This window comes from Squalius cephalus (genome assembly GCF_949319135.1).
Source record: "Squalius cephalus genome assembly, chromosome: 18".
NCBI classification, from domain to species: Eukaryota; Metazoa; Chordata; class Actinopteri; order Cypriniformes; family Leuciscidae; genus Squalius; species Squalius cephalus.
In genome coordinates, this window is record NC_137139.1 from 25,891,178 (window position 1) to 25,918,857 (window position 27,680).

The 27,680-nt window shown below is 39.3% G+C and overlaps 1 protein-coding gene across 1 annotated transcript in view; it reads right to left on the bottom strand.

The window, feature by feature from the left end:
* Positions 1–481: 481 nt before the first annotated feature.
* The window catches only part of plxna2 (plexin A2), a 175,135-nt gene continuing 147,936 nt past the window's right edge, over positions 482–27,680 (bottom strand). The window contains exons 22-31 of the mRNA XM_079849341.1: positions 24,187–24,253; positions 22,668–22,814; positions 22,234–22,393; positions 20,677–20,780; positions 10,320–10,419; positions 7,352–7,542; positions 6,737–6,906; positions 6,396–6,608; positions 6,086–6,236; positions 482–1,947 (exon numbers count right to left, since the gene is read on the bottom strand). Coding sequence (XP_079705467.1) covers positions 1,852–1,947; positions 6,086–6,236; positions 6,396–6,608; positions 6,737–6,906; positions 7,352–7,542; positions 10,320–10,419; positions 20,677–20,780; positions 22,234–22,393; positions 22,668–22,814; positions 24,187–24,253 — 1,399 coding nt within the window. The 3' untranslated portion in view covers positions 482–1,851. The remainder of the gene's footprint in view (positions 1,948–6,085; positions 6,237–6,395; positions 6,609–6,736; positions 6,907–7,351; positions 7,543–10,319; positions 10,420–20,676; positions 20,781–22,233; positions 22,394–22,667; positions 22,815–24,186; positions 24,254–27,680) is intronic.

Consider the following 27,680-nt stretch of genomic DNA (forward strand, 5'->3'; position numbering starts at 1 on the left):
GATTAAATGTTCTAAGGCCACAGGGGGAAAACAACAAGCGCCATTTGAGCCGTTTCAGTCTATGTCTACTGCATTTTTACCGTAAAAACCGAGCTGAGGAGAAGTTAGTTCTCTCCCTGATGCCTCCGTGAACCTAAGATGACTCTGACCTGAACGACCTTGTCTGTTTTGGTTCGGATGATCTTCAAAAACAGCTCTACCTGCCATCATGCATTATAAATGAAAGCCATGTTGTCTTTTGTTCATGCGTTCTGTTGACATATTTCATGTCAGACGGAGGGAATGAAAGACCTAAAAAACAAAAGAGATTGGAAAGAACCCACTCCAGCAATCAAGATCCCAGACATCTAAAGTATTTTACAAATACTTCTTATATTTACATATACCGTTCCAAGCTCATGGTCGTTTTCGTACCTGAATTTGCGAGTGGTGAGAATGAAACTTCTAAACCGGAGATTTTTTTTTTTGATTTTTTTTTTTTACAGTATTCAGGGTCCGTTCCCTTAATAAAGCATCAACCGACAAGTGCGTAAATAAGTGATCTTTTGGCACTTAATCCCGACGGGTGTGTACAGAAAGGAAGTGACATGGTATATTACATCAACGGCGTTCATCTGAGTCATCCACAACTCACGTGACCTCTTGGCACTCGAACATAGGAGTAAATGGGAAAGGAGACGTTATTTTTTTTAATATGAGGTACTGTATAATGCATGCAGACTACACACACATTGGACCATACATAATAATTAATACTCTCTGGTAAGATGATCTCAAGCGAGTCCATTCGTTTGAAAGGGAAGGTGGGGTTTCTCCACGCGTGATTTGAGCTGAAGGTGCTACTCATCTCCGCTTTCGTATCTGAATCTAAGCAGCGCTATTATGGAGAAGGAGGTTCAGTTTTTTAGGACGTCGTGCCGGAGAGATCAGCTCAACTGACTCCCTGTTTTAGAAAAGCAACAAAAATGCGAAGACAAAATAGAGTAACGTTTGTACATTCACATACGCTTACGTGTAGAAAACAGAACATATGCACACAGAGAGACCGCAGAGTGGAGTTCGTCCAGTTTGATACTGGGTTTGTGGTCCTTTATCGTCAGTTGAAGAGAGTTAGGGACATGCTGGTTGAAATTTGGCCCCCTTTTTGTGAGTTTCATTAGCTCCCAAACAATGCAGATGCCTCATGGTCTCTTAGGTCAGAGGGGCTCAAAAGTTTGTACTAGCGTGTCGACATGCACACGTGTTGTTGGTAGCAGCCGCTGCTTTCCAAGGACAGAAAGACGCTTGAACTTTCGCCACACCAAGATGAGGAATTATACTAGGCGACTCAATGAAACGAACTCAAAAAGCACTCATGTATAAAAATAAAATTTGGAAGTAAAAGCCATCAACTGGAGGGTAATGGCGAGGCAGTAGATGTCCGTTTCCTTCGGTCGAATGAATCCTCCTCAAATGGTTTTTAGCAAGCGCATCTTTTGAGGAAGAATCAGCGTCTCTTCAGATCCGACAAGTCTTGCATCTGTGCTAGGCACATCGAACCAGATGAACTGAAACAAAGCAAAGAAACAAAGCAACACCCCAGGAACTGCTCGTTCCACAAAAAAACAAAAAACAGAACTCCATAATTTCCACTCCTGATCCCATCCTGAAGATGAAAGCCATGTGACTTGCTTTCATCAAATAGATGTCCATTGGTCTTAAAAGATGACCTCTTCACAAAATTGTAGAAAAAAAAGCACAAGCTATTGTTGGTGTCGTGTCTCTAGCCAGAGTTGCTCTCTTTTGTGTGGAGAGGCTTTAGATGATGGTTTGACTGAGTCTTTCGTCCTTCATTCCAGCTTTGTCATTCTCTCAGCTCTCCAGCGACATGGCGGCGATGAGCTGCTCCACTTTGTAGGCCAGTCGCTGTTTCTTTGCCGTCTCGTCCTGTTCCAGTGCAACAGTGATCTACCAAAAGAACAGAGGAAGGTGTTAATCACTCTGGGATTACGACAGATGTGAGGTGAGCAGTCAGAGCTCTAAGGAACACATTTCAACGTAATGAAGGATGGAAAAATCGAAAAGTTTATAAAGCATGAATGTGATCCGAGGACAGAGGGGGAGCGTGGCCACAAAACTGAATGCAGCATTTCATATGAGAAAAAAAACAAAAAAACAAAACATATATATATATATACAAATTATAATGTTTTTTTAAATATAATATTAAAAATGATTCTTATTTAAGAATATTTATATATTTTTAATATAATACAACACAATATAAAAATATATGTAATTTAATGTTTAGTTATTAGGAGAGTCTCATATAGGCTACACTGTCTAAACAAAGAGATCGACTATCAACACTTGCAAATTGACAGTCAAAGATCCGGTTTGAAAAACAAATCATGGGTTTAATGAGAACAAAGCTTCTGTTCCCATCCATCCGCAACTAGAACATTAAACTGATCCAGGCAACCATTAAACACCAGACACTTTCTTCAGACCGAATACTCTGTATCTAATTATAACAAAGTTACTGCTCACTGTGATATGAGACTTGGAGAAATGTTCAGTCTCTGAGAGAAAAATTGCCAGAGACTTAATTTCATGAATATTTCATTTCAAAAAAGGAAAGTATAACTTGAGTCTGACCCAATCTGCAGAGTGCCATCTCTCATTTTCCATCTGTGTGTGTTTTTTGAAAACAGAGCAGTCAAAAATGTCGAGTCATGTTGAGAGGGGGCGGGCAGACGGGATCGACCCCTCTCTGTGCTCATGTCATAGTCTCTTGACTGTGGTGTCAGAGGAACACGGCGGGAAATGGCATTGTGGCTGCAGTCTGCCACTCATTTGCACATCAAACAGTGAAAATAATGGGAAATTATATTGATATGGGCACTTCCAGCTAGCCAAGATGGGGCTTCATTAATGATATCTTTCAGATGTCTAAAATGGTGGACGTGAGCTCGCTGGTGGGTGCGTGAATGTGGGAATCTCCTCCTGTAGCTGCGAAAGAATGATTGATTGTAAACAAAGTCTCTGAAACTCACATCAATCTACTAATGTCACGTAACTGACATGTTTATACTTCATTTTATTTCACTTAAAAAGTGTTTTAGTTAATGATAACAGCCCTGCTGTCAAGGACAAAAAAGCACTGTAAAAATGGTCTATACGACTTGCACTGCAAGTCTATGTATTTATGTGAGGAACAGCTCAAAATCTTAGTTTTAATTTGCTGTAAAATATTCAAAATTGATATTTAGCAATATATAATAAAGCTCTTTAGAATGCCACCCATGCATATTCTCATTAAAATAATTTTTAAAGAAATTGTCCCCTGACTTCCCTAATAAGGTCCCCCGTGAATTTCCACCTAGTTTGATTATACAGAAGCATATTGGTTGTATTTAAAAGAGAAGTGCAAACATTCTGCAAAATGTATTTTGTGTTCCACAATTTGAAGTCATGCAGGTTGGGAACGACATGAGAGTGAATAAATAACGACGGAATTTTCATTTTTGTGTGAACTATCCCTTTAAATGCCTTGCTCAAAGGCACAATGTCATGAATTGCAAACAAATCTGCAAACTTTTGGTTAAACTTTAGGATTTTTAAAATATGCTATACCACCTCATACGACATCCAAACTAAGTTTGGTCCACCCTTGCTCGGATTTAGGTTTCATCCCACCTTCAATAAGGAATTACATTAGTATCACTTCACCACACTGCGGCAAACAAACTTAGAAGAATTCATGCATGAAAGTCAAATTTTGAAGCCACCAACAAGATCGTGAGGCACTAGATATCCGTTTCATCTTCCATCAGCATCCAGTATTCCCAGGACACCTGCCATCGGAGCCAAGTTGGGCCCACACCTGCTCGGTTTGTCTCAGCGGCTGTAGCTACGGGACAGGTCAACACTTCTACAGGCGCTCCGGGCTTCCGTTCGAGGTGCACAGCGTGAGCATCTATTCGACGAGGAGCGCGTGCACTGAATTTTTCATGGATTTCAGCACAGCTGCAGGAGCACTCTCCACATCATTGTGTCTGATTCATTCGCCTTCATTTTAAGGAGAGCGCATATTCTCTCCCTCTCTCTGTCTAGCGCTCTCTTTCCCTCTCTCATCAGGTTAAGTGCTCCGGAGCGCAGACAGAGGTAATTATTTTCAGTTGTCCTATTCGCATTGTATAATGAATATGAATTACCGCATGCAGGTACGGATTGTCCCGCCACACACATTTGGCTGGGTGAACAAAAGGATGTTCTCCTCTTAGCTTTGTGCTTGCTTTTTTCCTTTTCTTCATGGTTTACACTTGTGTCTCTCAACATGTTTTCCTTTTCTTTTCAACTTCTATTATACGGGATATTGAATACAGTCTTTCTATCTTCATTCTATGCAAGTTAGTAAAGGCTTTATATGGCCTCTGAAGACTTCTGCATTGATTTCATGTTTAACAGATAGCTAGACACTCAGGAGTCCCTAGTTAAAGGGTTAGTTCACCCAAAAATGAAACTTCTGTCATCATTTACTCACCCTCAAGTTGTTCCAAACCTGAGTAAATGATGACAGAATCCCTTTAAAGAAAAAAAGATGAGACATGCAAAGAGCTGTTCTGAGCAGAACTTAAAATAGAAGACAAGTAACTTGAATGGCAGAAAATAATAATAATAATAATAATAATATATATATATTTATATAAAATATATACACTATATTAACATCTACAAGATAGAAAATACAATATTTTAAAAGCAACATTTTATGTCCATGTATTTTATTAAATCATTTTATACTATACTGTATAAAATACATAGTATCTAACTATAATATTTAATATAAACTTTAAATATATTTAATAAATATTACTTATATACATTTATTTATATAATTAGCTGTATATAAGCAGCATAATGTACGATCAGCCATCATTATTGTGCGATTCACACAAATAGCTGAACCCAAAACGGACAGATATTTTTTTTCTGCCCTTAAAAAAGCCAATAAAAATAAATAAGTATACCAATCAATCAAATATAAATAATGTCAATCTTGACACTGCTAAAATTTGTTACAGTTATTAAACTTAAATCCACTTTTAATCTACAAAGCAAACTCAAACTCTTATAAGCACCGCCTGTAATCTGCTCAAGAACTCTTGATGTACACATATGCCTGGTTGGGAATCACTGCTCTATTTGTAGAAAGACAGACCAAGTACATAAAAGAATGAAAAGGATACGCAAAAAAAAAAAAGACTACAGAGGAATGTGAGGACAAGAGTAAACAGACCTGCAACCAAAGAGCGATATTTACATGAGAGCGAGAGGAGAGGCTGTGTCTCCGGGCTCTTGGCGCTGTCCTAAATGCGGTGTAAAGTAAAGGTCAGACTAATGGGTCCCCTGAGTGGAGCTGCCATTACGGTTGGAACATCTCCATCGTGGGCCCTACTCTAGTGCTCTTTGTGTCAGAGTGGCTGTCAGTGATCTAGCTGTGTGTAATCTTCCTCATCAGAAGCCTATTCATTCTCGTTCCCTGTCTGTCCCCACACTGTGCATAAGTGTGTGTGTGAGACACTGATGCTTGCTGCCGCTGGCTTTAGAGACTGTTTAAAGATGACATCATTCTGTGAAACTTTTTCCTGAGCACTTCTTGTTCCAATGCATGTTATTGCCAATGCTATAAACAAGGCTGTATTGATCTGGAGGTAGTATTTATGGCTGACGAACTACACCAGTATAATATATCTTAAGGTACAGACCTCAAATGATAATCTTTTGGCAACTAAATCGAGGTCTACTAACCAATCAACTGTATGGCACACTTTAGTAAAACACTGTAACTTGCTCCACTGAAACTTCAGACTGTTTCGTCTAGAACCAGCAATCATCAAACAAAATAAATATTTTATAATTCACTTTTGTAGCTCTGTTCAGGCACTTTAGACAGTAGAGCAGTCGGTTTCAATACAGAGCAGATAGAATGAGTCAAGAAGTCAGTCTACATTGATACGAGGCAAGAAATCATTGAGGATGTTTTGAAAATGATGGTTGTTGGCATGTTTTAAGATGAATCCTGATGGCAGTTTCGCCTCACCTCTTCGCTGTACTTGCTAATGTAGGAGTAAATCTCGTTGAGGGCACTGAGCATGTTAAACTCATTGGAGTGAAGTCGTGCCTGTTCTGCCAAATACGCATTCATGTCCTGATCGGAGATGGCTGGCAGCCTGCTGATGTCAGCGTAGTACCTGTGGAGACAGCCAGGGGGCGATAGTCAATATCAATGTTGAGTGGGAGCTTGGTTTTACTATTGAATTAACATTATATGAAGACAATGAGAATAATGGGGTCTAGTTTGTTACAAAAGTAATATTAAAAAGATAAAAACTGGAACTTGAATTTTTTACCGTTCTACCCAGTTCTTGTAGTTGGGGATATCTTTAGCATAAAGCAGCTTATTAGAGGGCGAGTCTTTGCCCAATCTGTGTTCAGATGTGGAACACGAGTCCATGAAGGTTTGAGCCACCACAGACAGACACGCATCCGTGATGCTGCTCTTATGGATGTCAAAAACAAACTGAGGATTCTTGATCACATTCACCCAGAAGCGCAGAGGAAGGCTGTGAAGATAAACAAACCAAAATAGAAAGAGAATGTTACATTGCTTGGCATTGCAGATACTGGGAAAAAACAACTTTCGTTTTTAGTTCTGAGGGTTAGGTTGTGTGTATGAGGGTTTTCCTCTCACCAGTTGCTTTTCCAGGTGTGGCGAACATCAGTGTCATGGATGCTGTGCTTGTCCGCTTGTTCATCCAGGAAGTCGAACATGTATTTGATAGCTAAAGGAAGCGCGCTGCCTCTGTGCACTGTACTGAAAAGAGTCTCGAACAGGTCATCCACAAATTTCTGCAGCGTACCCTAAAAGACAAAAGCAAGTGATCATTGAATATTAAAGGAGAGAGACCCAAGAGGAACCATATTGTACACTTTTGTAGAAATATACTTGTTTTGAACTTGAAGTCCACTTATACTGTCAGCATCAAAACCAGCTGTAATTTAGTTCTTCATGGCCATTTTCATTGTGAACATTAGAGTATGTAGCCTGGTAGATCATATATATATATATATATATATATATATATATATATATATATATATATATATATCATCAATCAGACAGATGAAGTCATAATCGAGTATCATAATCGAGTATCAGAATAGTGATTAAAATGACTTGAAACTACCTGTGCATTAAGCGGTTTTATTGCACACCTTCCAGCCAATCAGAATCAAGTATTCAGACAGACCATGGTTGATTTTGGCTGGTTGCTGGGTGTTAATTTTTAAAAAATTGTGAAGTTACCTTAGTAGCCAGCAGGCGGGTGAGGTAGATCTCAGATACCATCTTGCTGCCGCGGTCGCCCTCCTTTTGGTCTCCGTGCTCATGGTTCTTCACCAGGTGCCAGACTTTGACTCCGCTCTCTAGGTCCGGGGTGATCATAGGAGCACGAGAACGCAGGCTGTCCGGACTTCCGGTGTACCGGAATGTTGAGTCTGCGGTAACACAGAGAGAGAGAGATAGAAAGAGGATTATGATCTTCTTACACCACCATTCTTCCACATTGTCATTCTTTGGAATGAATAGAAAGAGCGTGGCCCTCTCACATTTCATGTACTCTGTCTAACCCTGTGTATCTCTTTCCTCCTCACTTTCTCTCTGTAGAAGATTCATCTCTGTATTCATTCAAGACCGAGAGAGATGAGTCGACGCTCTCTGGCCTCTTCAAAGGCTTCATAATTGGCTGGTCCTGATTCATTGTGCTGCACACACGCTTTAAACGTCTGCATCGCAGGACCTAATCAATGCATCTAAAGATTTCTAATGAGTTAAGCTCCCCGCTCATCCATCTCATCTCCTTTTCTCTTCCATCCTCGCATGTTAAATAATCAGTCTCTTACTCACTTCTCCAATTAGATGTGTGGCTTTTTTTTTTTTGCAGTGGTTGAGTGCTCTCTTGGGAGGTTGGATCGGCTTCTCACAATGGTGGTATATGCTTTTGTGTCCTTTCAAAGTCTCTCTCTCTCTCGCTCTCTGTCCTCATCACCTGGCTTCAAAGGGCATGTGAAACAGCGAAGGAAGGCAAATAGCTGTGGCTATTTCGAGACAGAAGTGGAATTTTGAACAGGCCGGCGTCACAAGGGAGAATTCAGGAGAAATGGTGGTGTTAGCAGCAGCAGGGGTGTACAGGAAGAAGAGGATTGCGGGTTCAATCCACCTAAAGCTACTGCAAACTTACAGTCCTTTTGGCTGTTGCCACAGTATTGACATTGAGAGATTACTACTAGACTATGTGAGTGTATACACTACAGAAAATTGGACTATCTTGACTTTAACAGCACTTTTAGTGTAGTCTGATTCACAAACAAATGATTCTTGTGATTTGGTTCTTTGAAAAAAAAAAGAAGTGTGGAAGCCCATTTCACCATCATGCTTGGTTAAATCATACTTATGACATAAAAAGTTGTAATTATGATGCAAATGTCAAAATGTTGAGCTACTAAGACATAATTATGAGATAATAGTCAAAAGTATTATGTCAAAATGAGACTCTCTCAAAATGACAAAAAGTGGGATGGATGCTTATATGATAAAATAAGTGTGTGTGTGTATATATATATATATATCATATAAGCATCCATCCCATAATTCACTAATCCCTCTGATTAATTCAAACTCTTTAGATTGATTAAAAGTCAATAACTGGTCATTAAATACCATACTATTTTTGTTAAAAAAATTATTATTATTATAAAAATGCCATTATATTATATTATATTATATTATATTATCATTACATTTTTTTGGACTATGTATATATATATATATATATATATATATATATATATATATATATATATATATACACACACACACACACACACGCACACACACGCCATGCAGTAAAAAACAATTATGGGAAGGGTGCTTGATCACATTCTAACATAAACTTTTGTGTGCATATGTTGCATGTTTTTGATGTTTGCTGCTCTCTTCCGCCAGTCAGAGGTGTGTGAGCAGTGTGTTGTTTTGGGCCAGGGTTGCTGGCATGCTAAATTGAGCCGAGCTGCTAAGTGTTGAGCATTAAATTGATATGAATCAATCAGCAGGTGCCTGTGCACAGCTGTGCCCGCTGTGCCATGGTGTGATTGATGGGCACCAGGCCTCTGTCAGAAGAGATAGCTGCTTTTTATGCACCACACACAAGAGCAGGTTGTAAAAACAGCCAAAAATGAGATGTGCTGTGTTGTGCCATCTCATTCCCACTCGATGAGATTCCTAAAATATACAACAAGCTTTTTGCAATGAAATACATCAAAGCGCCAAACGTAACCCTAAAAACTCTTAACCACCTAATTCAGGGGGAGGATACAAAAAGATTGAGGTTGGTTGGTTACCGGAGAGCATGGCTGAGAAATAAAGATAGCTTTATAGAATATTTCTCAGGTTGCTTGTTGCGTCTTTGGACGTTTGAAGTGTTCCCTGAACTTTAAATGTCATTATGTTTACAAGTGATAAGAGAAGATAATTACACTCTTTCATTAAACTGCACAGATGCGAGAAACATCCTCAAGCTTTGATTAACAGAATTGTGTAATACGCTGATACGGGTCGTGTTTCATGTGGATCTAGTGAATTGAAGCCAGGTGAGATGTTTGTGTGCACAGTTTGGCAGGGTTGCTAGGTGACAATGCACAAGGGGCTCCATTTCATCGCTGGCCCTGGTATTTGGCTGCGTGTCATTTGAGTTTTTTCGCCCGTGTGAAGTATCATCGGCGGTGCATAATTAGCAATCAGAGAGTGGCCTGCAGCTCAGTGTGATGGAAAATGAGAACGGGCCAGATGGGGAGCCCTGTGGCACTCCCTCAAAGCAACGCTATGGGGAAGGAGCTAATGTGTCCATTACGGGCGGCATCCAAACTCAGCGGAGAAATCAGCATTACTGAGCTTCATGTTAACTGCTAACACCTCTCTCTCTGACTTCCTCTTACCCTCCCTGGCATGCTCTCTCACTCTCATTCTCTGGTGCCCCGAAGGCTCCCTTGGGCATCCTGTGGGCTGCAAAGCAAAATGACTGCACGTGGCTCGTGCGCACAATAATCAGAGGCTTCATTTAGAGCCAGTCTTTAACCATGTATTTACCTCTATATTGTGAAACAGTGAACAAACTTCAAACTTCTAATTAGCTAAACTGATAATTACAGGCCTTTTCTCAAACACAGTGAATTGTGCAGCAGCAGCAGCAGCATCATCATGAGACAAACATACTCACCATATCTACTGATAGAAGTCCGAGAGATGCTAGTTGTGGGAGGAATGTTGTAGGAGGACGTCTGCTTGGGCACCAAAGCAACCACACAGCGGTCTGATACCTGTAGAAGAAACACAACGTCCATGTCAAGCCTCTTTCCTTTTCCCTTAATTCTTATTTCACAGTGTTTGGTTTCACAGCCTTTTATTATCAAGTAATGTTCAAGATAGTGGAGCACAACTAATGCCGTTTTATTCTGCTTTTGAGGAGTTGATATTACTTCTGCAAAAATATATTTCATTCCGAAAAGATTCTCAGTACATGTTTATTGCTTTTCAAAAACGGTGTGAAATTGTTCAGTTTCTCTCCAGTGCTGAAATAAAGCGACGTTAAAGCGCTTCAAAAAGATCTGTTCTACTTATAAATATATAAGGGGTGTTCATGCTGTGTTCTCTGATAAAATGCGCATTAAAGCCTTTCTCAGGTAAAAGCAGAGCTTCGCCTTTTGTGCTTTGCTCAGAAAAAGGACTAGATTGATTAGACAAGAAACTAGGGCTGTCAAAATGGCTGAAAAGCTCAATTATTTTTTTTACTTCAATATTACTAGTATTTGAATTACATTCAAATTTAAAGGCATCATTTCAGCTAGCAGAAAAATAGCGTAATATAAAAATAATAATAAAAAACAAAAATAACCTACACCATAAGTAACATAAATTCACACAGATGGAGAGAGAGACAGAAATAAACTAAAATTTAGAATGGAGGGTAATGATAAAAATAGAAACACAAAGACAGGTCAAAAGGAAGAGTTTGACAGGCTAGGGAATGTAGTGACTGAGTCATTTGGAGACGGGAAAGTAGAAAGGATGAGGATAGATGAGGTCCGGGACTTTTATATATTGGGGTGAAACTCTTCATTTCTCTCTGTCTGCTCTGTGAGTGCTCGAGTTCCATCAGATCTTCTGTATTCATCTGAACTGTCAAGAGCTGCAGAGGAAATGAGGTCTACCCTCACAAAGACAACTGACTCAACCTCAATTCAGCACAAGAAAACAACTTCCTGAAAGCAAGCTGGCAAAATCCAGTCCGAATCTCATATTATCAGCTTTTGAGGTGCTTATCTTGATCTCTACAGTATAAAACAACATTTTATTTAGTATATTTTTCTCACAAATTTGACTTTTTATCTCACAATTCTGACTTTTAAACTCACAATTGGGCGTTATAAAGTCAGAATTGTGTGATGTAATCTCATAATTGCGAGTTATAAAGTCAGAATTGTGAGTTTTAAACTTTCAATTCTGAGAAAAAAAATCTGTCTTTTTCCCTCCCACAGAATTGGACTGTAGATTGTTTATATCTCACAATTCTGAGGGAAAAAAAGTCAGAATTGCAAGATGTAAACTCGCAATTGAGAGAAAAAAGTCAGAATTGTGAGATTAAAAAATTGCAATTTTCTTTTAAATTGTTTTATTCTGTGGCGGACACAAGCTTCCATTGGATTGCATTCGTTTAACAAAAGCTACTGAAAATAGGTCAACAACCTCCTCTATAAACCAAAGAAGGTCTTTCAGATACTAGTGAACTAGGTCAAGTGCCACAGTCTAAGATCCCCGTCAACATAAAACATCAAATTTCGAGTCCATTCCATTTCAGAAAACCTCTCTGTGCACCATAATGGAGACTTTAAGGACCTCCTGAGCTCCGCTGAAGGCTGACGGTAGTTAGACTTCACTCACCTCCCTACACTCTCACAGCTGATGATGGTGTTACTTTAGCCCCCCATACGCCCCCATAAGCTCCAGCCCTATTAGTGCGGGTTTGTCCTCGGCCATCCCTTACTGCAGAGTGGGCTAATAGCCTGACTGGAGAGACACTTGAAAGAGTCTAGGACTGTGGACGAATCACCTCAGAGAGGTGGCCGAGTAGGTTGACACTCACAGATGTCTTTTTCATGGCTCAATTTCTCCCTCCAGAGTTTCTGTTCTCCTGACCAGGAGTCGTGCAACTGGTATGGCAAGTAAGCATCAAATACACTCACCTAAAGGATTATTAGGAACACCATACTAATACTGTGTTTGACCCCCTTTCGCCTTCAGAACTGCCTTAATTCTATGTGGCATTGATTCAACAAGGTGCTGAAAGCATTCTTTAGAAATGTTGGCCCATATTGATAGGATAGCATCTTGCAGTTGATGGAGATTTGTGGGATGCACATCCAGGACACGAAGCTCCCGTTCCACCACATACCAAAGATGCTCTATTGGGTTGAGATCTGGTGACTGTGGGGGCCATTTTAGTACAGTGAACTCATTGTCATGTTCAAGAAACCAATTTGAAATGATTCAAGCTTTGTGACATGGTGCATTATCCTGCTGGAAGTAGCCATCAGAGGATGGGTACATGGTGGTCATAAAGGGATGGACATGGTCAGAAACAATGCTCAGGTAGGCCGTGGTATTTAAACGATGCCCAATTGGCACTAAGGGGCCTAAAGTGTGCCAAGAAACACCATTACCATTACCCCACACCATTACACCACCACCACCAGCCTGCACAGTGGTAACAAGGCATGATGGATCCATGTTCTCATTCTGTTTACGCCAAATTCTGACTCTACCATCTGAATGTCTCAACAGAAATCGAGACTCATCAGACCAGGCAACATTTTTCCAGTCTTCAACTGTCCAATTTTGGTGAGCTTGTGCAAATTGTAGCCTCTTTTTCCTATTTGTAGTGGAGATGAGTGGTACCCGGTGGGGTCTTCTGCTGTTGTAGCCCATCCGCCTCAAGGTTGTGCATGTTGTGGCTTCACAAATGCTTTGCTGCATACCTCGGTTGTAACGAGTGGTTATTTCAGTCAAAGTTGCTCTTCTATCAGCTTGAATCAGTCGGCCCATTCTCCTCTGACCTCTAGCATCAACAAGGCATTTTCGCCCACAGGACTGCCGCATACTGGATGTTTTTCCCTTTTCACACCATTCTTTGTAAACCCTAGAAATGGTTGTGCGTGAAAATCCCAGTAACTGAGCAGATTGTGAAATACTCAGACCGGCCCGTCTGGCACCAACAACCATGTCACGCTCAAAATTGCTTAAATCCCCTTTCTTTCCCATTCTGACATTCAGTTTGGAGTTCAGGAGATTGTCTTGACCAGGACCACACCCCTAAATGCATTGAAGCAACTGCCATGTGATTGGTTGATTAGATAATTGCATTAATGAGAAATTGAACAGGTGTTCCTAATAATCCTTTAGGTGAGTGTATTAGTCATTGTATATAAAAAAGAAATTATAAACACTATTTCGGGCATTTGGATTTGTAACATATTTTTGGCTCCACACCACATAACCTCATGCACAATCTACTCTTCTTCTCTCACAGCGGGTCTCTGCGGTGTATGTGGTGGCCGTACGGAGCCTGAATGATGGAGGGGAGAAGCATTCGCCCTTGAGGGATAATCCTCAGCCAGGCAGGCGGGCCGCCGGTGGGTGTGAGAGTGATAAGGAGTGAGCTTTCCTCATGATAACGTTTGCATCAAGCAGACAGCTGACCCCTTTCCCTCATGTATCTCTGATCCCCCTGCCTGCGCTCTATCTGATGGAGATCGGCAAGCTAACGCGCCTTTAACTCAGACGCTGCATCCAGGCGGTGGGGAAGGATGCGGTGATGTGTCTGCCATTCTGACTCTTCTTTGAAATACGGCAGGCTCGGTCATGCTAGCACAAAGAGCATGAAACGCCTTTGCCACATGATAAACACAGCAGAATGATGGGCGTTTAATAGGTGAAATGGATGAAAGCATCATAATACACATGATGAATGCATTGAGGGACATATAGGCATAGCATAAAGGAAAATCCAAGGGAATTTAACTCTAACAGTTAATATACACTATAATGTACATCTTCATTGTATGTCTAAAATAAAAGTGACGAGCGGTAAACAGGGTCGTATGTCAGACTGCAAGTCCTTGAGCTTTGTCAGCACTCGAAAAGACAGCTTAACCCCCGGCAGTGATCTACGCCAAGCGCCGTATGCAATAATATACAACAGAGATGATTATCTATATTCTTTTAGAGCCAACAAAGCTTACTTACAATTATGAGCATCACAGGCTTGTGCTAAACGCGCACACACACAGCTGGCTTCAGTGACAGCGCAAAAAAATCGAATGCAATCCAGATTTTTAACATACAAATTTTAACATTTTAACATAAGGGAACAGTTATTCCTGAATCATTTCTGAAAGTCAATGAATCATTCAGTCAACAGATTTCAAAGCACCAATTCATTCACAAACAAAAGATGTGACTGTCTTTATAAGTGAGTCATTGAATTATTCACTGATTTGTAAGATTTTTTTTTTTGTTGAAAGAAATGAATACTTTTACTCAGCAAGGGTACATAACATTGATCAAAAGTGACAGTCAAGACATTTAAATTGTTACAAAAGATTTAAACTTCAAATAAATGATGTTTTTTCAAACTATCAAAGAATTCTGGATTTGTTTTTAAATCATATTTTATTTTATTACTGTTTTAACAGCATCAATAAATGCTGATCAAATAAAAGCAGCCTTGGTGCGCATAAGAGATTTCTTTCAAAAGCAGTAGTGTATTTTCTACGTTTTCTATCTAAGACTAGTTGGAACCCAGCTAAAAACACCTTACACCATGTTAAACTGTACTTCTGGTGTTATCTAGTCTTGTGTGTTTTGATGGTTTTAGAAGAATTTTAGGTACTTGTCAGCTGGTCAGGTTTAGGTAGACCAGCTAATCTTCTGCTTAGCCAGGTTAAGAGAGCACCTTAAAAAATTAAAGCACTCTACTGTATTATGCCCGTTTTTATTAGTTGTAATACAAGTTTCAGGTGTCCCCAGAATGTGTGTGTGAAGTTTCAGCTCAAAATACTCCACAGATCATTTGTTATACCATGCTGTAAATGCTCCTTTTTGAGTGGAAGCAAAAACATGATGTTTTCGTGTGTATCTTTAAATGCAAATGAGCTGCTGCTTCCTGCCCCCTGAATAGGGCTGTGTCTTTACAGCTCATGCTTCAGATAGATAAACATGGCAGACTGTGTACAGCTCACTCAGGGGTGGAGCTAAGCTAACGCAGGGGTGGAGCTTAGCTAATAGGGCAGATTCCGTCACCAGTTGTGGGCGGGGCCTGTTTCACTGTGACGTCACAATGGATGCATTTCTGAATGGCTCGTTTTGAGACATAACATTTCTGATTTATGGGGAAAATAACAGAGTGGATCGATTTTTTACCATAATAGGGCGGTTGTGTTCACACACTGCGGACCCACAATTATGTTAAAAAACAATATATCTGTCAAAGTGAATTTTGCACAATAGACCACCTTTAAGACCACTAATCCAGTTGAGACTGATGTAAACAGTTTTTTCAGCTGGGTTCCCTAAGAACAACTGGTTTAGTTTTTACACACACTCCTAGTCAAACGCCTCATTGCAATTATTGCTCTACCACTGTGACATTCCTGTGAAATACAGGTGACAATAATGCACATATTAACAGAGGCCTCTGTTTATTTGAATTATTAATGCCAATGTCTCTCATGCTGCTCCAACTATTTAAATTGGAAATTTGAAGAGTACAGTGGCCCGTCAGGGACACGCTGCCAGTCTCCTGTAATGTCATTCAGCCTACACAAGGTCAAGACGCTCACTGATTTCAAGTAAGAGTGGATGAGTGAGAAAAAGAAGAAAGAGCGAGAGAGTGGGAGAAGAAGCAGAGCCTAGAGAAATACGTCCACGCTAGCATTCAGACTGATGGAAACTTTTTCATGGCTAGTGCTCTAATCAACCCTGTGCAATCAAAATGAGCAATCAGAAAAGAACATGGTGACCACAGGTTTATGAAGCCACAGCACCAAACGTTAGAAGAACACAGCTGCTGATTATACTGTCTGCTCTCTTAAAATATGCCCTTACTATATTGAGGAACTCAACGAATGGCTGAGATTAGCATATCCGTAGTATTTCAGGAGAGAGGTGAGGGTGCCTCTGTGGAAAGCGTAGGAGTCCTGTATTTTAATGTGGTATTCTTTAAAGCTCCCTGCCTTCTGTTTTCTCTTCTCTTTCTCTAAACTCTCTATTTCACTGGTCCCTGTGGAAACAGTAAGAGTTAATATAGCAAATAGTTAATATACAGCTCCCTAAGCAAAACATTTTGTGATTTATTTACACACTGGCACACAAAGTGACATAAATTGAATTGCTCAGATGTTGCTCTTTCATAGAGACTTATTAAAAGGTCTACATATGGTCACCATCTCATTACTGTGGTGAAATGGGAGATTTGCATCAGAGATGTGCAGCTGACAAATCTGCAGCAACTGCATGATGCTGTCATGTCGATATGGACCAAAATCTCTGAGGAATGTTTCAAGTACTTTATTGAATTTATGCCAAGAAATAAGGCAGTTCCGAGGGTCATAGCGAGGTGTACCTAATAAAGCTAGTGATTAGACTGTCTCCTCTCTTAAAATAGACCTTACTCCACTCTTATAGTGCAATACTTTATATTACTCTATATATGTATAAATTATAATATGAGATCTTTCTTAAATTTTGATTTAAAAAACAAAACAAAAATTGTTTCACTGTATTAAGAATAAAATCTGGTTACCATGGTAAACTTTTGTAAAGGCAGTGTGGAACACTCTAGAAATGACACTTCCTTTTTTCTGTTCTCTCTTCATTTCTACCTCAACATCCTCATATCTCACATTGTAACAGCACATATGATGAGCTTTTTCAGAAGTAATTATGAGAATATGTGTGCCCTGTGGCAAGGACTCTGGACACTCTCTCTCTCTCTCTCTCTCTCTCTAACACTGTTATCAGGTACCTGCTCTGACGTGTGCTGTCTCTGTGGTGTCTGAAGTAAAGACAAGGTAAAGGCTGTAATTAATCCACTGAAGGTAAAGGACAACCTCTCTCTCTCACACACTCAAGCGCTTTCACAGCCGCCACACTTAAAATTTTCAGTCGCAGAGCTCAATAATTGTCCTCTATTATACTGTCCTGTGTAGTGTGATTCAGAGAGAGATCAGCCGTCTGTCTCCCTGGAGCCAAACACTCACAGCGAGACATTTTGGAGCACTGGGAGATAAAGGAAATGTTTGTTTGCTTCAGCTTAATTGTTTCAGTCTGTGGAGTTAAATGGATATACAGAGGATTACTTTTGTAGCACATTGTCCTTGTTGATACGTTTCTCTTAAGGTGCTCTAAGCGATGTTGGGTGACGTCACTTCTTGTAGACGTTCAAAGTATTGTCAAACAAAACAGAGGCTGGCTCGACCCTCCCTCCTCCTCATCATTTACTGTCCCCTCCTCCTCATCCCGTCCACTCCCCCTCCCTTCCGTGCTTCCTTCTAACAATATACTTCTTTGCTATTTGTTCATTGAAACGTCGTCTCTTTGGTCGTGTGTCGGCCATATCAAAATTAAAGAGAATATAATTTGAACGTTAGTCGTTGTCTAGGACATCTCTCCTCTAGCTAACTCCCCTCTTCATGCTTCTCTCTCCTCCACTCCCCACACCCCCCTTCATGTGTATGCGGACTAACCCCCCAACCCCCACCCCCAAATCATTCTTGTTGGTTATTGGCTGGAACACTGTTTGTTACAGCGGGGGAAATAAGTATTGAACACATCACCCTTTTTCTCAGTAAATATATTTCCAAAGGTTCTATTGACATGAAATTTTCACCAGATGTTGATAACAACTCAATGAATCAGTACATACAAAGAAACCAAAACAAATAAGCTCAGAAATTAAGTTATGTGTAATAATGTGAAATGACACAGGGAAAAAGTATTGAACACATGAAGAAAGGGAGGTGCAAAAAGGCAGGGAAAGCCAAGACAACAGCTTAAAACTATTAGTAATTAAAAAGCAATCCAGCCCCCTGTCCGTGCAAATTAATAACAGCTGGTTCAGTCCCAACGGATGCCCTACAAAAAGGTCTCATTGCCAAGGTGTCACACAAGACACATCTCATGATGGGTAAAAGCAAAGAGCTGTCTCAAGACCTTCGCAACCTAATTGTTCCAACACATAATGATGGCATTGGTTATAGGCGCCATTCTAAGCTTCTGAATGTTCCAGTGAGCACTGTTGGGGCCATAATACGGAAGTGGAAATACAATCATTTCACTATAAATTTGCCTCGACCAGTGCTCCTCGCAAGATTTCTGACAGAGGAGTGAAAAGAATAATCAGAAGAGTTGTCCAAGAGCCAAGGACCACTTGTGGAGAGCTTCAAAAAGACCTGCAGATAGCAGGTACTGTGTTCTCAAAGGAAACAGTAAGTAATGCACTCCACCTCCATGGCCTGTATGCACGCTCACCACGCAAGACTCCATTACTGAAGAAAAAAAGCATGTTGAAGCTCGTTTAAAGTTTGCTGCACAACATTTGGAAAAGCCAGGGAAATACTGGGAGAATTTAGTGTGGTCACATGAGAGCAAAATTGAATTGTTTGGATGCCATAATACACACCATATTTTTGAAGGAGAAATGGCACTGCACATTACCCTAAAAACGCCATACACCTTGGTGTTGGCTCTTGGACAACTCTTCTGATTATTCTTTTCACTCCTCTGTCAGAAATCTTGCGAGGAGCACTGGTCGAGGCAAATTTATGGTGAAATGATTGTCTTTCCACTACCGTATTATGGCCCCAACAGTGCTCACTGGAACATTCAGAAGCTTAGAATGGCGCCTATAACCAATGCCATCATTATGTGTTGGAACAATTAGGTTGCGAAGGTCTTGAGACAGCTCTTTGCTTTTACCCATCATGAGATGTGTCTTGTGTGACACCTTGGCAATGAGACCTTTTTGTAGGCCATCCGTTGGGACTGAACCAGCTGTTATTAATTTGCACGGACAGGGGGCTGGATTGCTTTTTAATTACTAATAGTTTTAAGCTGTTGTCTTGGCTTTCCATGCCTTTTTGCACCTCCCTTTCTTCATGTGTTCAATACTTTTTCCCTGTGTCATTTCACATTATTACACATAACTTAATTTCTGAGCTTATTTGTTTTGGTTTCTTTTTATGTACTGATTCATTGGGTTGTTATCAACATCTGGTAAAAATTTCATGTCAATAGAACCTTTGGAAATATATTTACTGAGAAAAATGGTGACGTGTTCAATACTTATTTCCCTCGCTGTATGTTTCGTGGTCCAGGCTGGGCCAGTTTGATTTTCTTGCCGTTTGTGGAGCCTGGGCTGTCTACAGAGACCGCGTTTTTTTACAGTGTGTTCAGGGGACAGGCAGCTAGTGGATAGTGAGGAAATGTTTGCTGTATGTGACAAAAAATGTTTTGGCCTAAAAAATGCGTGACATCGCTTAGAGCACCTTTAAATATTCCTGATGCTTTCAAGGTGCCATAGTTCACCAAGTTTTTTAACACTGATTAATGTATAAACATAAGCAGGAATATGCTACTATGCTCACGGTTGTGACACCAACACCATGCAATTGAAGGACCTGTTTATTTAGCAGTTTAGTTTCAATAAATTCAATCCAAAAATGGTTTTCTTAATCAGTGTTTTTATCTCACTTTCCAGTTAAAACTATCTGAACATCCATAAAGCCAAATAAAATTAACTGAGAAAAATTCCAGACTCATTTTCATATATGTGACCCTGGACCACAAAACCAGTCTTATGTGTCATTTTTTTTTAAATTGAGATTTATACATCATCTGAAAGCTGAATACATAATCTTTCCATTGATGTATGGTTTGTTAGGATAGGACAATATTTGGACGAGATACAACTATTTGAAAATCTGGAATCTGAGGGTACAGAAAAATCGAAATATTGAGAAAATCACCTTTAAAGTTGTCCATTTCTATTGGCGATAGTGCTGCATCCATTCACAAAAATAAATGTTTTATATATTTAATGTATGAAATTTACAAAATATCTTCATGGAACATGATCTTTACTTAATATCCTAATGATTTTTGGCATAAAAGAAAAATCTATAATTTTGACCCATACAATGTTTTGTTGGCTATTGCCACAAATATACCCGTGCAACATAAGACTGGTTTTGTGCTTCAGGGTCACACACATATATATATATATATATATATATATATATATATATATATATATATATATATATATATATATATATATATATATATATATATATATATATGTATCGACAACGGATGAGTATGTCTACATATTTGTACATCAAATAGTTTTTTTTATCAATAGAGCAAAGAAAGTCCATGATACGTCCCCTTTAATGTCTACTCACATAGACAGAAGAGGGCACCATGAGATTATATATGAGCGCGTGTGTCCTCTTTTGTACCTGATAGTGCATGAGAGTGTTGAGTCTCTTCCAATCATTTTCAATCTTAGTGGTGATGTCTTCATCCTGCAGGACCACTCGGGCCATTCGTCCCTGACGCCACTCTGAAAAATCAAACATTTGGAATTAAAACAGACACAGTGAACCTCCTCCAGCTCAAAGCAGATTGATTTGATTCAATGCATTGAATGTGTCTTTTCACATGGGTTAGAAATGTGTGTGTGCACACGCAGAGGGTATAATTAAATGCTAAAGAGAGAGCTGATAGGATATAGAGAGGCTCAGAGCGAGAGTGATCATTGATTTTCTCCTCTGTTGAATGGGGTTTATTAGTTTACGTGGTTGCCAAATGCACAGATGATGCCACACACACACACACACACACACACATACACACGCACACACACACACACACACGCACAAAAAAGCAATGCCAGTTCTGCAGCTACAGAGACAGAACATCATCATGGAGGAGATTGCTCTGGCCAAGGTGCTGGAAGGATGATTTGCACCGCTGACAGGGGGCTTTTGTGTGGCGTGTGTGTGTGTGAGATGGCCGTTTGTGTGCCAGAAATAAAATGTGGAGTCAGTCTGTCAGTGCCGTCTGTCAGCTTTTACCTGGGTCACACATGCACCTGCTTGTGTATGTGCACAAATATTGTACATTTCCATCACTGTTTATACATTACAGACAACATTAAATCAAAATTAGTTGACATTTCTGAAAAAATTTGAGGTCATTCTGTATTGAAATGTATCAATTACAAAAAAGTTAATTAATTAAAGTTAATCCTACCCTCGAATCTGAATGGCCAAGATCACTGATATTCAGTCCAAAGTGCTGAGAATTTTCAGTGACTTTTCAAATTTTTTTTTTAAAAGCACTGATTCATTCAGGAATTAAAAAAGTGACTCTTTCTGAGTGAGTAACTGAATCGTTTAGCCAACCGATTCATTAAAAACGCTGACACTGTTAAAGATAGTGTGGACTTAGTGTGTAAGTGTACTGCACTTTGGCATTTTTCAGACCTGGGACAGTCTTGCGCACTTCCTATTGGGTCCACACACTCTCAAGTGGCCAAGACCCGAGGTGTGGGTAAATTAAATTATTCACTCAAACGATTTCTTCAAAAGCATAAATTCATTAAAGAATGAATCAGGTGACAGTCTTTATGAGTGAATCATTCACTTAAAATATTTGTTCAAAAACACAGATTACTTCAGGAATGAAGTAAGTGACTCTTTATGACTGAGTAATCATTGAGTCAACTCATTCCTTCAAAACACGGATAAATTAAGGAACAAAACAAGTGACGGTTTTTATGACAGTCTATGAAACAATGTATTCATTCACTCAACAATTCATTCAAAAACACAGATTATTTTCAACTGTGGTTTCATTCGGAAGTGCATTTTTGGTGCAACAAACTCAAAATAACTCAAAATATTTATTTAAAATAATATCTAAATGTTAGTTACTTTAAATTAAAATCTTAAATATGGAACTGTTGTATAAAAGCAATATCAAACTCAATCCTGCAATGCAGTTAAACTCACCCAGGTCCATGTCCACAGCTTTGGGTCTCTGTGAATACGGCATGTTCTTATACACGGCATCCAGAATTTTTTCTTTGACCTGCGTGATGGTGTCGCAGTTCAAAACCTTGACCGGGATCTCTGGGCTGTTCTCGTTCTCCGGGTTGACGCAGTTTAAGATCTGGAGGGGGAAAAAAAGAGGATGAGGATGATAAGATGTTGGGCAGTGGTCGGTGAAACCGTAGAGCGGGGCTCTGGAAAAGGCCATTTCCTGGCCCGAGAAATCTAATTTCACACCCTCTGCAGGACCCCAATCTCAGCCTTAGCAGGGTATGAGAGACTAATGAACACTACCCTCCCTAGGCCAGACTGCCTGCTTTCATACACACATACAGTAACAGCACTGACCTTCATAAGAGTTTATTAGATACTATTTGTATTAGTGTGATGCTGACCAGCGTCTTGTAGTCGATCTGTTGCCGGATGAGTTTGTCTTCGCTGAGGGAGTATCGGGCCTCTCCGGTGATGGCGTCTATGGGACCTTTTTCCATCTGCTGTTTTATAGCACAGTACAGCATGAAGAGAGGCTCGCCTGCACACTCCTGTAGACACAGACACCAAACACACATTATTATTATTACTTTATCACTACTGGAATCACACTGACTTGTCTAAGGTTTGTACTATGTCTGTAGTATATAGTATGTACACTACCGTTCAAAAGTTTGGTGTTTGTTTAAAAAAAAAAAGATTTTAACACTTATATTCAGCAAATTTGCACTACATTGATCAAAAGTGACAGCAAATACATTTACAGTATTACAAAATATTTATATTACAAACAAAAATCCGCTTTTATTACTGTGTTAACAATGACATTGAACAATATATGAAAGGGTTAGTTCATCCAAAAAATTAAAATTCTGTCATCATTTACTCACGCTCATTTTGTTCCGAACCTGTAAGATTTTCGAACCTGTACTTCCATTTACCACAACTGATGTGTGAGTTGATGAATGTTTATATGTGAATAAAAGCCTAAATTAAATCTGTTCATCATATAAAGCGATCGTGTCCCATCAGAAAAATTGGACTAAAAACTCACTTAATATGGATTAGTTTTATGATCAGTGGTAGTTGCGTAGACTGTCAATGGAAGGATAGAAATCTCTCAGATTTCATAAAAAAATATCTTCATTTGTGTTCTGAAGATGAACAAAAGACTTACGGGTTTGGAACGACATAAAGGTGAGTAAACGATGACAGAATTTACATTTTTGGGTTACATTTAAGACATTTTACACACAATTAAAAAAAGCTAAATATAACTACATTATTATTGAAATTATATAATTTACAGAATTTTATATTTACATAATGAGGTCATGTGGTCAATCTAATAAGGCCTTGTCACAACAATGTAGCAGACTACTGTTTTAAGTGTTTATTATTGCATAATGTTTACAGTTAGTATGCAGTATGTAGTGTGTAGACTTTTATCTATTTTGGACCAAAAAAAAAAAAATGAAAAAGTCAAAAGCGTTCTTACAATCTGATTGGTTTTATGCAATTCCCAATTGACTTTATGTGAAGCAAATTTGTGTTTGCATGTTACTAAAATAAGTCTTGCTACTGCCTAACTACTCACTGGATTTTCCCCATTCATGGAAAGATATAAAAATATATTTTAGTTCAAGGCACTTAGCAACAGCAAGTAAACAGGATATCCTGAAGCACAACTGAATGCTAAACCTCTAAAGTCTGACCATAAAGTCTACACACATTAATGTCTTTGATATTTCTCATGACTGTTTGTAGAGACTCCAATTATTTGAATGATCTCCAACAAACATACAAACTCTAGTTGATCATGAGCCTGAATAAGCTGGAGAGTGAACCAGACCTCATGCTGAGAGTCAAAAGTCTGTCTCCATGAGACTAGTACTTATAGAGGAAGTCAAAGAGGCCAGTTACCTTCAAGAACTTATGAAGCAGGAAAGCAAACCAGTTGGTTAGCATCTTCTCAGCGACAGACTCCGTCCTGAAACACAAAAGTTGACACTTATCTCAAAGAATACCAGCGCATTTTCATTTTTCCTTTAATAACGGCTGCGTTTTGATAAGAGGAAAACAGAAAGTGAGAAAAACATTGCTAGCTTCCTTCCCTGTCAATCACTCCAGACTCTTTTTGGCCATATATCAGTTTTTTTTACTTCTTCTGACCACCCCCTGTCTCTTTCCTTCTTCTTTTTTTTTTGTTGCTTTGAGGCAGGAGACAGACACAAACCCACAAACGACAAACACACGACTCAAACGGGGTTCTCTAGAGTTGTGGGCAATAATTTGGGAAGAGACAAAAAGGAAGAGCCGAGGGTTTGTTGAATACAGAGCAGGTGGAAAACTGAAGAGAGAGAGAGGGGGAAAGATAAGGCAGACAGAGGAAGAGAGAACAAACAGCACCCCGACGGGAGTGGTTAACGAGCATGAAAAATACATGAAAGGGTTATTCCCTCGTTCTGACGGCTGAGCGCGCCTGTGGAATACCAATATCTCTCTTTGCCTGCAAAACATTTCTTCTTTCACCCCAGAAAATACTTTCTGTCTCTATCTGGCTCGGGTGTTTGTGGCAGCGAGTATTATGTTCACTTATGGGCATTACAAACACTCATAAGCATCACCGGACGATGTAATATCAGCTGCGTAATTGTGGCGCCGATGTCTGCAACGTTATGCGCTCACACTCCGTTGTGCCGCCGTGGAGCACACCGGCAATTTACTCAACAGCAGCACCAGAAAATGACTCTCTTAATGCATGTGGAAATAACTATGATTACACCGCTGAGACAGCCCGCAAACACAGAGTGTGGGAGAGTGTATGTGTGTTTGGGAGTATGCACGTGTGTGCATTCTGTTCGAGGGGGGGTCACGCTTCAGGGTCACACGTGAGAGCGAGCGCTGATCAGTGAGACAAGGTGACGGTGATAAACTGTAATCGCTGCATATTCATGTGACCAGATGACTTTAGACAGTGTTTGAAAGAAGTCTCTTATGCTCAGCTGCGTTTATGTGATCAAAAATAGCTAAAACAGTAATATTGTGAAATATTATTAATTATTTCATATATTTTCTCATTTTTTTTCTGTGATAGCAAAGCTGAATTTACAGCATCATTACTCCAGTCTTCAGTGTCACATGATCCTTCAGAAATCAGTCTACTGGATGCTTTGAACAAAGTAGAAAAATAAAAAAAAACGGCATTTATTTGAAATAGAAATCTTTTGTAAAATTATAAATGTCTTTACTGTCACTTTTGATGAATAAGCATTAATTAAAATTAAAATGTACTTACTAATGGCAAACTTTTGAACACTTGTGTATGATGTTACAAAAAAGGGAGTGATTAGTGTAACAGAGACAGTATACATGTAAAGAGGAAAAAATAAACCCCGCCCTCCTATTAAAAGAGCCAATCAGCTTACTGGTCTTTTTTGCTCTACAAGAATTTGCTGGACATTTTTATTGCTCATATGTCGCTCTTTCACAACTCAAAATACTTTCTTATTTAAGTACTAACTTTTTCTTAGAGGTTTTCCCAAAAGTTCTTCAGAAGAAATAAAAGTAGAAATATATTACATTGATTACAGACTTTGCTATCTTGAAAAATATGAGCACAGTGTGAGCTGTTATTGATATTTCTGAAACAGTAGCAGAAATACAAGAGTTTATGGGGTCTTATTCTCTGAGAAGCAGAAGACGTAAGCAAGAGTCTCCATTTGCTCTCTATGTAATGTCTTTCTGAGATATTAATGAGACGCCACGCCACATGCAATTCGTCTTCACCATGGGAAATGACAAAACTCTGCTGAAAAATCCAACTAAACTCATGTGTTCAAAAATATCGCAAAAGAAAGAAACTAAACTTGAAACATTGCAAAAAGCAAACCACAAAACAATAGCAGCACATGACCATGAATAATCTTGTTTATCTGTATTTATCTAAATCATATGCAGATAAACTAACCGACCATTTTAAAACAGTGCAGACGAAATGCAAACACGCAAACTGCATTTTCCCTAAAGATGGTCCCTGAGATAAACTACTGGTTGGCGGGGACCAATTTTGTCATTCCGTTAGCGTAACAGACAGATTTGGTGATTTTACACATTCAAGTGGACAGAAGCTACTAGAAAACAGTCATGATGGCCACTGAGTGGATGGACTGCTTTAAAAAAACAAGTTATTAGTGCACTGAGGGGTTTCGAGTTTGTATATTCAGAAGTTAAGAGTCCATTAACATAAAGATGATGTGATTTGCATTATTCTGCATTTGTTTTTTTTTTGTATTCACTCATCTAGGTTAATGCATTAGTGGATGATAAATGCTAATTTTACTGAAAGAACACATGGCTGTCGAATAACGAGGCTGCCAAATTATACTCATTTAATAATGGTGCATTTTAGTGAATAAGGTTTAGTGAATAAATCAATGGCAGTCTCACATACAGACGAAATGAGAGAGAATAGAGATGGGCAAATAGAAGGAGTGATGCAAGATGGAGTGAAATGAAGGAAAGTCGTCATGTTTGAGACGACTTGAGCGCCTGTCCGTGTGATTCTTCTAAAGGACAGAGCGTATTTGTGTGTTTTATTCAGCAGCGTGTGTGGCGGTCTATACAAAACACGGTTATGTTTATATATTCTCTTTTAAGCCTGTCAACTTGCCTTTGTGTTCTACCTGTTTTTCTCTGGGTCTGTGAGCTGAGGGACTTTGGATGCGGGAGCAAGAGGAACCTGTGTGTATATGTGCATTGATGAGTGCATTCATACAATATGTGACACTCATTCAGTGAGTGTGTGTGTGTGTGTCAGTATGAGTGAGTTATGCGATCTGACACACACATACACTACAATGACAGTGCATTTGATGCTGGTTGCATCAGGTCTTGCAAGAATGTTTCCTGTCTTTTTCCTGTCTCAGTCAATCATGCATCAATGATAGATGATGAGGGAGTGGGAAAAACCCTACAAATACAACCTAAATAACCAGTTACTGAACTAAATTTACCCTTTCAAATTGCAGTATCCTTGTGAAACTAGTTTATTAGAGTCATTCGGTTTTGTGCTTCCCATAAACTAGTTTCACAAATGGCTGGAAATTGAGTTCTAACAAGCAAAATGAACGGGAAATTGGCCGGACATTTTCAAATGCACACAGGAATTGGCCACTCTCCTGGTGCACGACATATTTCACATTGCAGGGGATCAGAGTCAATATCTGGCTTCAAATATTTATTTCAGACCCACTTCATTGACAATTTGATGCTTTAAAGGAAATCTTTTGAGACCAAATCACTATTTTCTTTCACCAGGAAGCACAAACACACTGGCTGCCTCCGACTGAGAGAATGAATAAACTGTAGTAGCTATTTGAGCACCTAAATGAGTTTTTGCATTCTCTAAAACTTCA